The sequence below is a fragment of the Sturnus vulgaris genome, chromosome 2 (genome assembly GCF_052056855.1).
Source record: "Sturnus vulgaris isolate bStuVul1 chromosome 2, bStuVul1.hap1, whole genome shotgun sequence".
NCBI classification, from domain to species: domain Eukaryota; kingdom Metazoa; phylum Chordata; class Aves; order Passeriformes; family Sturnidae; genus Sturnus; species Sturnus vulgaris.
In genome coordinates this window covers 63685639-63697858 of record NC_142244.1, presented here as the reverse complement: position 1 = coordinate 63697858, position 12220 = coordinate 63685639, and the positions used below count along the sequence as shown (strand labels likewise).

General features: G+C 32.9%; 1 protein-coding gene across 2 annotated transcripts in view; it reads left to right on the top strand.

The window, feature by feature from the left end:
* DIAPH3 (diaphanous related formin 3) overlaps nt 1-12220 on the top strand; it is a 202819-nt gene that overhangs the window by 103124 nt on the left and 87475 nt on the right. For both annotated transcript variants that reach the window (XM_088159730.1, XM_088159729.1), the window contains 2 exons: nt 1783-1912; nt 11396-11521. In XM_088159730.1, the coding sequence (XP_088015856.1) occupies nt 1783-1912; nt 11396-11521 (256 nt within the window). The remainder of the gene's footprint in view (nt 1-1782; nt 1913-11395; nt 11522-12220) is intronic.

Below are 12220 nucleotides of genomic sequence, written 5' to 3'. Positions count from 1 at the left end.
TTTTTGTATGTTTCAATACAGCTATATTTTCTTTTGGACATGAATTTACTCCTTATGTGAATCTCTTCTTATGTTGCTCAGTTTCATCAGTTTCCTGCTTCTTCTGATTTTACTTAAATTTTCACTCTATACAAGAAAGTGTCTATACTTTTCTGGGTGTTAATTTATAATCCATTCTAATGCTAATCACCTTTCCCATATTTAGTGTTGTTATTTTTTTCCTGTGCTCTCTGGAAGGTTACTGAACAATCTTCTGAGTGCCCACGTAGTTCTTACAAGGAAGGAATTATTTGAAACTTTGTATATACTCTTTGTCTTTCTGTTTCTTTATCTCTTTTTTGCACAAGAGAAAACACAATATGTTAACTTCTACATTCATGAAACTAATCACCCTTATTCTGCCATATTTCAGAAGAATTCTTTCACTGAATGTTCAATGTGATGCCTATGACATAAATATTAATAAAGAATAAGTTATATTCTTTCCCTAGTCTAAAGTAAGCATTAATCATGAGTCATTCACCTAGAGTTAATACATTGTAGATGAAGTGATTGAGTAAAAATACAACTTGTTGAGAAACATATTCAGAAATAAGATACTAAAAGTTCTTTCTCCAATTAGGTACATTTATTTAAGTATGATTTTGCAAGAATCTGTCCTAGTTATATTCTCTGTATTTTTAATGCACAAGACAAAAATATATTTATGAAAACAATATGAAGGTAATTGATATAAGCAATTTGCAGAGCAGGATCAAAAGTCAGAATTTATCTTGGAGAAGTAATTTATTAAGATCTAGACTATAAAGATTTTTAAGATAACCGTGGAGTACTAGATATAGGAGAGAGAATTGATGTATATAGATATGAAAATATGGAATGAATAACTGTGTTAGTTCTTCTACATCAGAGAGCAGCCATGAGTAATCTCAAAAGAGATATGGTATTGATATGGTAATACTCAATCATTCATTAAATATTGATGTATTAAACTTATATGCATGTTTATAACAAAGGTTCATATATATAGCTAACTTTTGTTATGTATCAGAGTGTATTACATGTACCACAGTGTCATATTGTAGAAATTTTTTGTGGTGTTATTGAGACATCTTTCACTGAGATTCCCAATACAACAGAAGTAATATATTTTATAACATTGTATACAGTAAGGATCCTAGAATATATTTTTGGGTTTTGATATATATGTGTTCCATTTCCTGTTTATTTGGAAAACTGTGGTTTACATTGTTATTAATTATTGAAGTCAGTGCTTTTAAACAATGATACCTATGAATTATTTACTGTATTGAGAATTGATAACAAGAACTTGTGCACATTGAGGTTGTGTATCTTCCACTACGTAAGTATTTTTAGGCTAGAGTTAATTTCATTTATAAAGAAAGAAATCATGTAATGCACTGGATATGTGCATTACGTATAGCTAGATTTTGCTGTTTTAACTTAGATTTTTCTTTTGTACACTTTCATGTGCTTATTCACAGTTTTGTAAATATTCCTGTATTGTTAAAATAATTGCATTTTTAAAAGAAATATGTGTACTGTTTTTGAATACTGGACACAAATATTGGGTAGAATGAAAAAAATACTTAGTGTGACCTTTCTAGAGATTTTTAGCAAGGGGGGAAATGAAACAGCCCATTGTTGTCTTTAAAAAAATGTGCTATTCTAACATAATTACTAATATATATTAATTATTAAAATGACCAGAAATAAGTTTTTTCTTTGTATTTCTACATTAACTTTTCTTTCCCTGCCCAGCTGAAGGACACAAAGTCGGCAGACCAGAAAACAACGTTGCTCCATTTTCTGGTAGAAGTGTGTGAAGAAAGCTATCAGGACGTCCTGAATTTTGTTGATGATTTTCAGCATTTGGATAAAGCTAGTAAAGGTTTGTGTAACTAGTTAAAAGTTTTGATTTTTACACATTACAGTGTCTTGTGTATAAGGTGATGCTTATTTTTTACTACAATAGTTAAAAAATATATATTAATAGTCAATATCACTGATCAATAGTTTTAACTGCTGTGAATGGTCTTGAAGATACTTATTGTTTGATCCGCTAACATTTGCTACAGGATTTACCATTACATTTCTTGTAACATATCGCCTAGAAACATTTTCCATACTGGATTTCTTTTAAAAGTTCTTTTCTGTTACCTGATCTTAATTCCAGTCTTTGATCTTTTACCGGGTAAGTGTATCACTCACTGTCTTCTAATTCAGACGTGTAGAAAGGCTGTCATGGCGTCACTTTATTTTATTTTATCTTTTGCAAAATATGGAACAGTTTTGTCTTCCCTACATGTATCTTTTTCATGCAACAGTAACATTGGAAGTCTGGAAAAAATTGTAGTTTCATCATGCAATATAGAATATGGAAAATCTCTGTATAGGCACCAACAGAGTTTTTTGAAATTAGTTTCTTAATTAAAAATGCCTTTTCCACATTTTATCAGTTTAAGTAATTTAAACAAACAAAGGCTAGAGGTAGAAATTGATGCTACCTTAGCACTGTCCTACTTAGGCAGGAAAAAGTGATTGGATGGGCTCAGTTAAATTTTTTTTTAGTTTGTGTCACTTTGGGAAATATCACAGTTTATCTATAATGCTTTGTAGAGTGTCACTCTCATATCTGTCAGTCTCTCTGCCACAAATTACAGCTTTGCAAAACCTGCGTCTGATAGAGGACTTGAGATAGTGGTCACTTATGTAGAGTTCACTTTCTGGTTCTTAAAATTTCCAGTCTTACTTGGTGTATTACAACCCCAGAAAAGTTCTGTTATTTTTAAATAGCTGTCAAATGCTTCAAGCCCTTCACCTCACTGTTTATACTGGTAATAGAAACAGTTTCTGCTATATAATAATTTGGTGTGTTTGGCATTTTTTTCAGTGTTAACTGGTCACCGATTTTTTTTTTCATCACTATTATGTTATTGTCTGTATTGTGGTTGAGTTTTTTTTATCCTTATTAGAAAGGCAGTATTTTCAGTGTAGACAGTCGTCTTACATGACACTGCTGACTGTTTTCTGGAAAAATTCTGAGCTCTAAATTCAAAGAGCAGCCAGTAAAATTATCAGTTTGCCCAGGCTTTCTGTTCTGTTCTAGGCATTTGGTAATGACTAGTTGAGTCTTTGATCTCAGTATGAGGTAGGATGGAAATCAATGATCATGTTTTCAAGTTTATATATTGAATTTACTACAGTACATTATGAGATGCATTTTGCATTTCAATTTTACTGTATGCAAAAGACAAAGGCTTAGGATATCTTTAACAGATTAACATATCAGTATGTTTGTTTATACTTGTTTCCCTGTCTGCAAAACTCCATTCTGTTTTTGAAAGACTCCTGATGCACTGGAATTTTGGAAAACCCTGCCGATCACAAAACCTGTAACTCGTGGAGTTTTTTTAAACCTTTTAGTACTTCTGCAAAAGTACATTTTTATGAAGCAAGTTGATTTAATATGCACTGACTTTTGTACAGTAAATTTTTAATGAAGTGGCTATTTTTGCTTGAGCTTAGCAGAAGGTCAGTTAAAAAGAAAGTCTGTGAATGTCTTCAATCACATCCACTGTAATGGTCTCATGTATTACTGATATGCTGATGAAATCTAACAAGTTGACCAAGAGAGCTGGGAAATCATTGCAGTTATTACAGCAAATATTACATCATTATGGCTATTAGGAACAGTGATAGAGGGGAAGTCATCAAAAATCTTTTATATAGTCAAATATGCATATTCCAGAAAAAGATACTTATTTTGGTAGAACAGAACTTTGGTACTGAGGCTTAGAGGAATTCCTACATTCTAAGATATTATAATTTAGGGTTTAGTAGAAATTATCCATCCTGATTTGCATTTCTGGGAGGCAATTTACACTTCCAGTAAATCTGGAAAACCACTGGATCTAAATGTTATGTCTAAGGGTTACAGGCTGCTGATAGCAGAGAGAGGAGGACATCAGCTTTGTTTTTTCCTGTCATCCAGTAGAAAGGTTCTATTCACACCTATGCTACTTTGCTCCTCAGAGTTGTTGGGTGAAGAGACAGCATCACTCTTTTCTGCTTTTGTGTCATATTAATATATTGTTCAATTTTTCCTGAACCGCAGAGATGGTATTTTGTTTCAGTACTTGTTTTTAAATCATCTTCTCTAGATTTTGTCCTGGTAAAAGTTAGGGCCTTGTACAGGTGGTGGAATTAAACTCTCTTTGTGGTTTTACTGAACTTTGTTTTCTGAAGTAATTTCTAAAAATACTTTCCAATAATAGATCAATGAAATTGGATGAGAATATTCTATTCTCCTATACCTTTGTTGCAAGCTGGTTTTTATTGAGCTGGTTTCATTACCTGTATGCATATTCATGTCTTCAGATACAATAGCTTCACATTTTTATCTGGCATAAAAGTATTATTTTCAGGTGTCCTTTAAATTATGAATCAAAATTAATGTGGTAGAAAGATGTGTAAATGCCATTTGAACGATATTAATAGAAAACTTGAAGCTGAACATACGTATTTATACATAAAAATGGAACTTGTTAGTTCCATTGTGCACTTGTTAGTTTTGGCTTGATCATCTCCAAGTAATTGTTGAATTTTCTACAGTTTTCTCAAAACAAGTTACTTAAAGGATGCTTTTTAAAAAAATTCTTCCCTGACATGACTGTTGTATCAGCCAGCCTATTTGTACCATGCCTTGTATCTTTTCTGTTTTATACTTGCTCATTCTTAAAACTTCTCTTTCAAGTTATTACTTACTCAAAATGGTGAACATTAGAACATTACAATGTTCAGCAACTCATTTTCTTTTTATGCTTTTCAGAATAAACAGTCATGTTTCTTTCATTCCATTAAACGTTGTCCAGTGATCATACAGTAAGCTGTTAAAATAGCTTATAAGGCTTCAAGAGCAGTGGCAAGTGACTGCACCAAGTTAACGGTGCAGCTAACATATTTTATAGTATTTTATAAATGATTGAATATTCACAGTATGTAAATTAATTGTTGCAGGAAAAAATATTTTTTAAAATATAACTTTGAGAGGTAAACAGTATGGGACATGACCAGTGCAATTGAAGTTTGCTTCAGGGTATTTGAGGTATTTAATTTGTGATTTTGGTTTTTTTACATTGTATGCTAACGTTTTAGTTTTTACTTTTGTAATACTCGAAGTAGATTTAATTCACTGTTACAGTACATGAATTAAAGATACCTTTTTACTTTGAAGTACAACAAATCCTGTTTTCTAAGTGCTCTTAGATCAGCAGGAGGAAGTTTCATTGCAACTAATGAGCTTACAGATATGACAGTTCCTGAAGATTTATATAATTAAAGCTGCCTTTTCTTTTAAACATAATGACTTTCATGCTTTTCTGTTAGTATTCAAGACAAGTAATATTTTGGTAATTCAGTACAATTTGCTAATTTCTTATTTTATGGTATTATAAAGATTTATATTACGTTTATGCAGGCTGCTGTTTTACTTGATTGATTCTAATTTACGCCTTACAGGTAACAGTGTATCAAGCCTTTCATATTCTAATAACACTATGAAGTTGCAGATTTTCCTTGCTTTAAAAGACATTAACTTATCACAGTTTTACAAGTAACATATCCACTTTCTCTTCTTTGAAACTTCATTTGTTTTTTTTAATAGATAATTAATTTCACTTCAAAAAAAAGCTAGGAACCAAATTGAAAATGTGAAGTTTAAACTATATTAATGAAAAATGGGACACCCCCACCTATAAAACTTAAAAACATTAGGGCAGCATGAGAGAAAAATAGTAATATATATGCCATAAAAATTCTGTATGTCAAAAGGAAAAGGTGTTTTTCTTATTAGAGAATTTCTAAATTAAAAACACATTTCTCAGTACTATTAAATATTTTTATGCTATGCATTGCTTAGGTTTTGACTTGGGCCACAAATTCACAGGCTCTTATTTTCAGGTTGTCAGGGTTTTATACTCTGCAGGGCAAAAATGTGGATATCTGCTGAAATACAAAAAATATCAAATGCACTACACAGAAATCAGTTGCAAGAGGAACCTTAAAATGGTTGAAAAGGCAATTTAAAAAAAAAGCTGAATGCACTGTGCAGATGTATAGACCCTTGAAGCTGAGAAAGCTTAATTTTAATGAGTAGGAAGGTGCTGCAAGTGCATTTAAATCTACATGTAGTCTGGGGTATCTTGCTGCCTATATACCTCAGTGAGTTAAATTTTAGAATGACAATATTGGTTAAAAGACTGATAAAGGTGGCCACTTGTAAACTTTTATTTTTAACTCTGCTGGACTGATATTCATTGCCATTCCATTCTAGTAGTTCATTCTGAATCATTATTAACCACTCTCATATTCAAAACAGTTAGTTATTAACCATCATACCTTAAATTATCTGCAAGTATACAACATGCTGCAGTCAGCTCAGCACTTTGTGGTCCCCAAGGAAGCAGGTGCTGAGGCTCAAGAACTCTTCAACAAGGGAAGCTGCAACTGATACAAGGGTCTTCTTTCTGCTCCCTCCTCAGAATTTAATTTCTTCTTTTGTAAGATGGTTTTGTCTTTTGACAGATCGTGGTCGACCACTGTACCATATCACTGTGTGCTGTGCAGCACTGAGGGACCATGAGCCCTGTGCTCAGGGCTGGTGCCATGTCCTGTTGCTTGGTCATTTTTTCCTGCTTGCCTTAGCAGCTGTTTCTTTCTTTCAGTAGCAACTCAGCGATGAATGACTGACAATCAGTGAATTGCCGTTCAGGTGTTTCTCTTTTCAGCTTTTCCCATATTTACAATTTCTGAGTTAAACTGTACATTACATAACGAGATGTGGTGTCAGACTGCATTTCTCCCAGGAGGCTCTTGAACTTTATAACAAGTCCAGCAGGCCAGGGTTCCTGTGGATGTAGTGTAGGGCATAGTTGCTGTAAGATCTGAGGCCTGATACTACTGATGATAGTAATATTATTACTGGTGAACTGGGTGCAAAAATGCTTCCACGTCGTTTACCAACTACGCTACATTAGTGTGTTCATATTTGAATTCAAAATAGGAGACAAAAATCTTGCTTAGCTGCTTTTTTTCAGTTGTGCAACTGAAGTTTACTCTGGCTACAGACGGGAAAGTTTGAGTGCTAAAGAGCCAGTGGCATTGTCAGAGGTTTGGGGAAAAAAGATCTCAAAAAGAGTGTTGTATGCACCTTAGGCACACACACATGAAGAAGAAAAGAGAGAATAAAGGCAAGAAAGCCAGAAAAAGGCTGTAGAGACAAGGGAAATAATTGTTTTGGGAGAAAAAAAAAGCGTAAATACTGTATTTTCAGTGCTGTGTGACACTGAGTGTATCCAAGTAGACATTATGCTACTGTTAATGGATATTTCAGACCTTTGCTGGTGTTTACAGAAACACTCTATACTTTTTCTCTGCAATATTTCTTTCTTAGTGCTCCACATATACCTGAAAATATGGATGAGTTTTTTCTTGTTGGTTATTGGGCTTTTTTTGGCTATGTTTTGTCATTTAGCTTTATTTTTAAATGCCACATTTATGATATGATGGCAATTTTACAGAATTATTCATTAGACTCAATTAGTCCAGTGTGATTTTTCAAATGGACAAACTAATAGTATATTTCCAGAATTTTTAAATAATATTATATAATTTTTTGTATCAGGCTAGAGGTCAGTTTGTCACTGTCACTCTCTCAGAATAAAGGGGCCATAATAGCACAAGGGAAGCAAAATACCTGTAGGCAAGAAGAAGAGCATCATGATTAGGAGATGGCAACATCCAAACAAATTGTCATAGAGGGTGGACACCTAAGATGTTGGAAATATCAACTGATGCAAGAAGTAACAAAAAGGTTGCAGCAATAAAAATGAGAGAGCATGCAAGTATTGCTTCACTTTGAAGAATTATTTCTAGTATTTAAGGTAAAACAAGTATAGCTTCACAGCTAGCTAAATATTGTTTTATTTATTGTTTTATTGTTTATTGTTTTATTGTTTTATTTTTAAGCAAGAATAATGATCTGGGGATGGTAGAGAGGAGAGTGAAAATTGTCCACAGAAATTTTTTGAAAGAAAAAAATCAGAGTAATGTATTCTCATACTGTAAATACCAGTTTCATATTCTGCATCCTGAGATAACTGAGATAAAACTAGAATTTTACTAAGTGCATTCTTTACCAAGTTTTACTGTGGCTTTAGTAATATTGTGCTACTATAGAATATTGAAGAAACTGAAAAAACGATTTGAGCACTTTCATGTCTCTTTATCTGACTTTATCGGTATGAAGGTTTATAGGGGAAAGAATAATCCTACACAGACAGAGGTTAATGAGAGCGGAATAAAATAAAAATGAATTTATTGGTAACTTTAGTTATTATTTTTTTTCTTTTTTTTCAATCCCATAAAATCTAAGTTGACTTCAGTAAATCACTTGATATGTGCAATGGGAGAATATTCATTAGAATTAAAAGTAGAAGAAACTAAATACTGTCTTAAAAGGAGCATGGTAAAATAAAAAAAAAAGTGGTATTGTACCAATGAGCATGTCTGACATAGGGTTAGATAATTTGCCAGATGAGAGGGGTATTGTGTTGTCGTCACTGAGTGATCCTGAGGAAGCAGAATAAAAGAAAAGAAAATCAATAGCATGAAGTACAAGATCAACCATCTTGATACTGTAATCAGGGCTTTGGTCAAGAAAAAAAGGATATTTTATTGTAATCTAATCAGATAAAGTATTCCTATAATAATTGGAGAAATTGTAATGCAAAAATTAAAGGGCTGGTGAGTCATCACCTGAAACACTGTGCAGAAATATTTGAAAACAGAAGCAGGTGAAGAGGCTTCCAGAATAATTGTGATATTAGAAAAATAGCAGGAGCCATTCTGGAAGAGGGCTGTGAGAGCTTAGGGGTTATGAGTGGGTGTAAGAAGGAGATTGTTTAGGCACACGTGCATTGTATTCAGCAAATAACTTGGCTTTGTGGGCTGACTAACATTCAAAACCCCAGGGTTTGACTTTGTTTTTAACTAGCTTATGAGTTGTGTACTTCAGCTTGGCTTGGGTTTATTTCTAAATCCTTCCAGGATTAGGGGTTAAAGTTAAGGAGATTTCTTCCATTTTCTGCCATTCTTCTATGTCCCTTCAGATTTTATACGATGTCTTTCGGAGGCACACAGGGAAAGGTTGGCAATTATTTTATTTTTTTTTTCTTTTTTTTGGAAGAGGTGGTTATATTTGGAGGTTTGATTTTTTTTAAAATCTGTTTTCACTAAATTGAAAGCTGCAAAGACAATGGTACCAAACTTAATAGCAGCATATTGTGAACTAGCCTTTATTTGAGGCTATCATCAGAAATATAGTCTTAAAGAAAAATATATCTAGTAGTTATACTCTGCTGAAATCAATGGCATGCTGAAATCTTAAGTTCAAGAACAACCTAAGATAATGACAGAAGGAAAAAAACTCTTCAGACCAAAATAGAGATATAAAAAATCTTGATCAAATATGTAAATGTTCAATGACAAAAAACCCTGAAGTACTAGAGTGAAAAACTGGCTTTGTTGGAAGCAAGAGCTTGAAAATCTCTTTTATAGAACCTGTTAATCAGCTCTAGGCAATGAGTTATTTTACTGGGTTTCTCATCTGGATAAAAGAGTGTAGCTGTTACTCAGTTGCTACCTGCAATTGCTGTAGAGGGTTTTTTTGGTCGGTTGGGCTTGTGTATTGTTTTTAAATCGGTATATCTTGCCAGCTCTCATAATTTTGACATTATGTATTATATGTATATGTCACATTAATTTATACTATGAACTCTTTATGCAAGATAAGCAGTTTTGTGTTGAGTCCAATCAGTAGCTGTACTGGGCACAAGTTGTATTCTGTGTTTCTTAACATCTTCAGTGAGTTAAAATGCTTCTAATTTTAGCTATGCTCCCCAAACAAAGCAGTTTTTAAACTACTGAAGCCAACTGACCTAACTGGTGATGGTTTTGGCTTACGTATTGCTGAGTCAAAATGTGCAAGTCTAACGTACATTTGGGAAACTATTTTTTGAGTAACCAGAAGCTTTTTAAAATGGTTATTATAAAGCAATTTATCACATTGCCATGGATCATTTTATAGTTGTGATAATCTTTCTGCTATGAATGCTATGCAGTATTTTACTCTGGTCATTTGGGGACTCTGTCAGGCTTTTATCAGAGAAGGATGTGTTTATTCTATGTATTTTATGTTTTCTCTCACATAACTATTTGGTGAATGAAATTACAGATCCATTATGGATTCTAGTAACATCATAGGGACATAGTCTTTCTCCAAGGAGTTTTTTTTTTTTTTTTTTTTTTGAGATGAAGATCAAGGTAACTATACCTTTACAGATATTTACAGTATATTATGAATGAAATAAATAATTTGAAAAAAAAGTCATTAGACTAGAATTCAGAGTACATTTTTACATCTTTATATGTTGCTCCTATCAAACTTAAATAAATGTTGACTTTGTAAATAATCAAAAATAAATTTTAACCAATGGCAATAATATAGATGTAAGATAGAATGCATGCTAACTATCCTCAGATTATTCTGGTCATATTTCAATCACCTATTTACAGATCAAGCACTCAACTTTACATACATTGCTTCAAATGGACGAAAGTTGTATCTCTTTTCCTGGCAAAGAAAATTTACACTTTTTCTTCATCCTTCTATAAATCCCTGATATTTCAGCTCCACTCCTTTCTTTTTCCTAAGTCTCTGTGTTGCTCTGTTGTACCCTCTCAAATGCTTGACGAGCACTTTTGCTCCAACGAATTCTATTGTGTTTTTTACCATACCTAGTGCTTTTAAACTAGAGAATTGAGGTTTAGGTTTCATGCATAGGTGTTTAATAGCCCCATTTTCTGTGTTTGAGAATCTTATTTTCTTCATGATCTTTCATAAAAATATTTGCATTTTTCTGTTTTAACAGAATGAGAAGGAGAAAAGCTTTGTGATTCTTACAATACTTTGCAAACTTGTACTTTGATTAATCAGAAGACACAGGCTGGCTTATGTACATCTCAGGTTACTTAAAACAGAGAGTTAATTGCAATGCAAAACCTAGGACATAAAACCAAATGAAAATACAACATTCAAACAGCATAAATCCAGTGAGAATAAGGAATCTGCATAAGTGAGGAGAGTTGAACATTGTAGAGTGACCTCTTCATCTTGCATTGTAATTTGTGCAGGGTGCTTTTATTTCAGAATTAAAAATGTAGTGTATTGACTTGGGTAAGGTTTTAATTCTTGCATTTTGAAAACAATGATTTTTGTTTAGTGTGTTAACAGAATGAATGTTCTGTATTTTAGTCTCAGCGGAAAACCTGGAGAAGAGCCTCAAGCATATGGAGAGGCAACTTCAACAGCTTGAGAAGGATTTGCAGACTTTTCCAGCTCCTGAAGATAAGCACGATAAGTTTGTAGCAAAAATGTCAATATCCTTAAGAGCACTCTTAAAAAACAAAACAAATGAAAAATCCCCAAGTAATTAAAGTGCCTTGCTTTAAATTTCAAATATTTTTGCATAACTTCTGTCTAGTTTGTAGCATGTGTTTTTGGACAATAGTACTTGTTTTTCCCTCTCAAAAACTATATATATGAGCAGTCCAATTAAAGGATTCCTCTGAAGTGGAATGAATGAGGAAAGAAAATGCTTACTTCAGCTTTTGTATATGAACTTCTTAACTTAGTGAAAAGAAGTTATAATGGGAATATTAAGCACTCTAGTGTTACATTATATTTTTATGTCAGAGTCTCTAGAAAAATATGTCTGTCACCCCGTGTCTCTTTGTCTTCTAGTGTAGGCATTACCATTGTGAATGTTTTTTACATGCTACCACAGAATCAGAAAGTTTCTGTAATTTCAGAAATGAGGTTCGTAGCCCATGAAAACTATTTTCTGGTGTTATTTTTGTCAAAATTCTTTTTCACACTATTTATTCCAAATCAGGCAGCCAATTTCATTGCCTATCTTTCATAAAAACACCTTGTGACATGAAGATAATTAATTAAACTGGGAAAAAAACTTTCACTTAAAGCTCTCTAGCAAATGTTGGCCATATATGCTTGGCACCAAGACTAATCTGGAAGCACAAATATGGGCAGACAGGTTTAAATTTCCTCTGTGGGCATGGT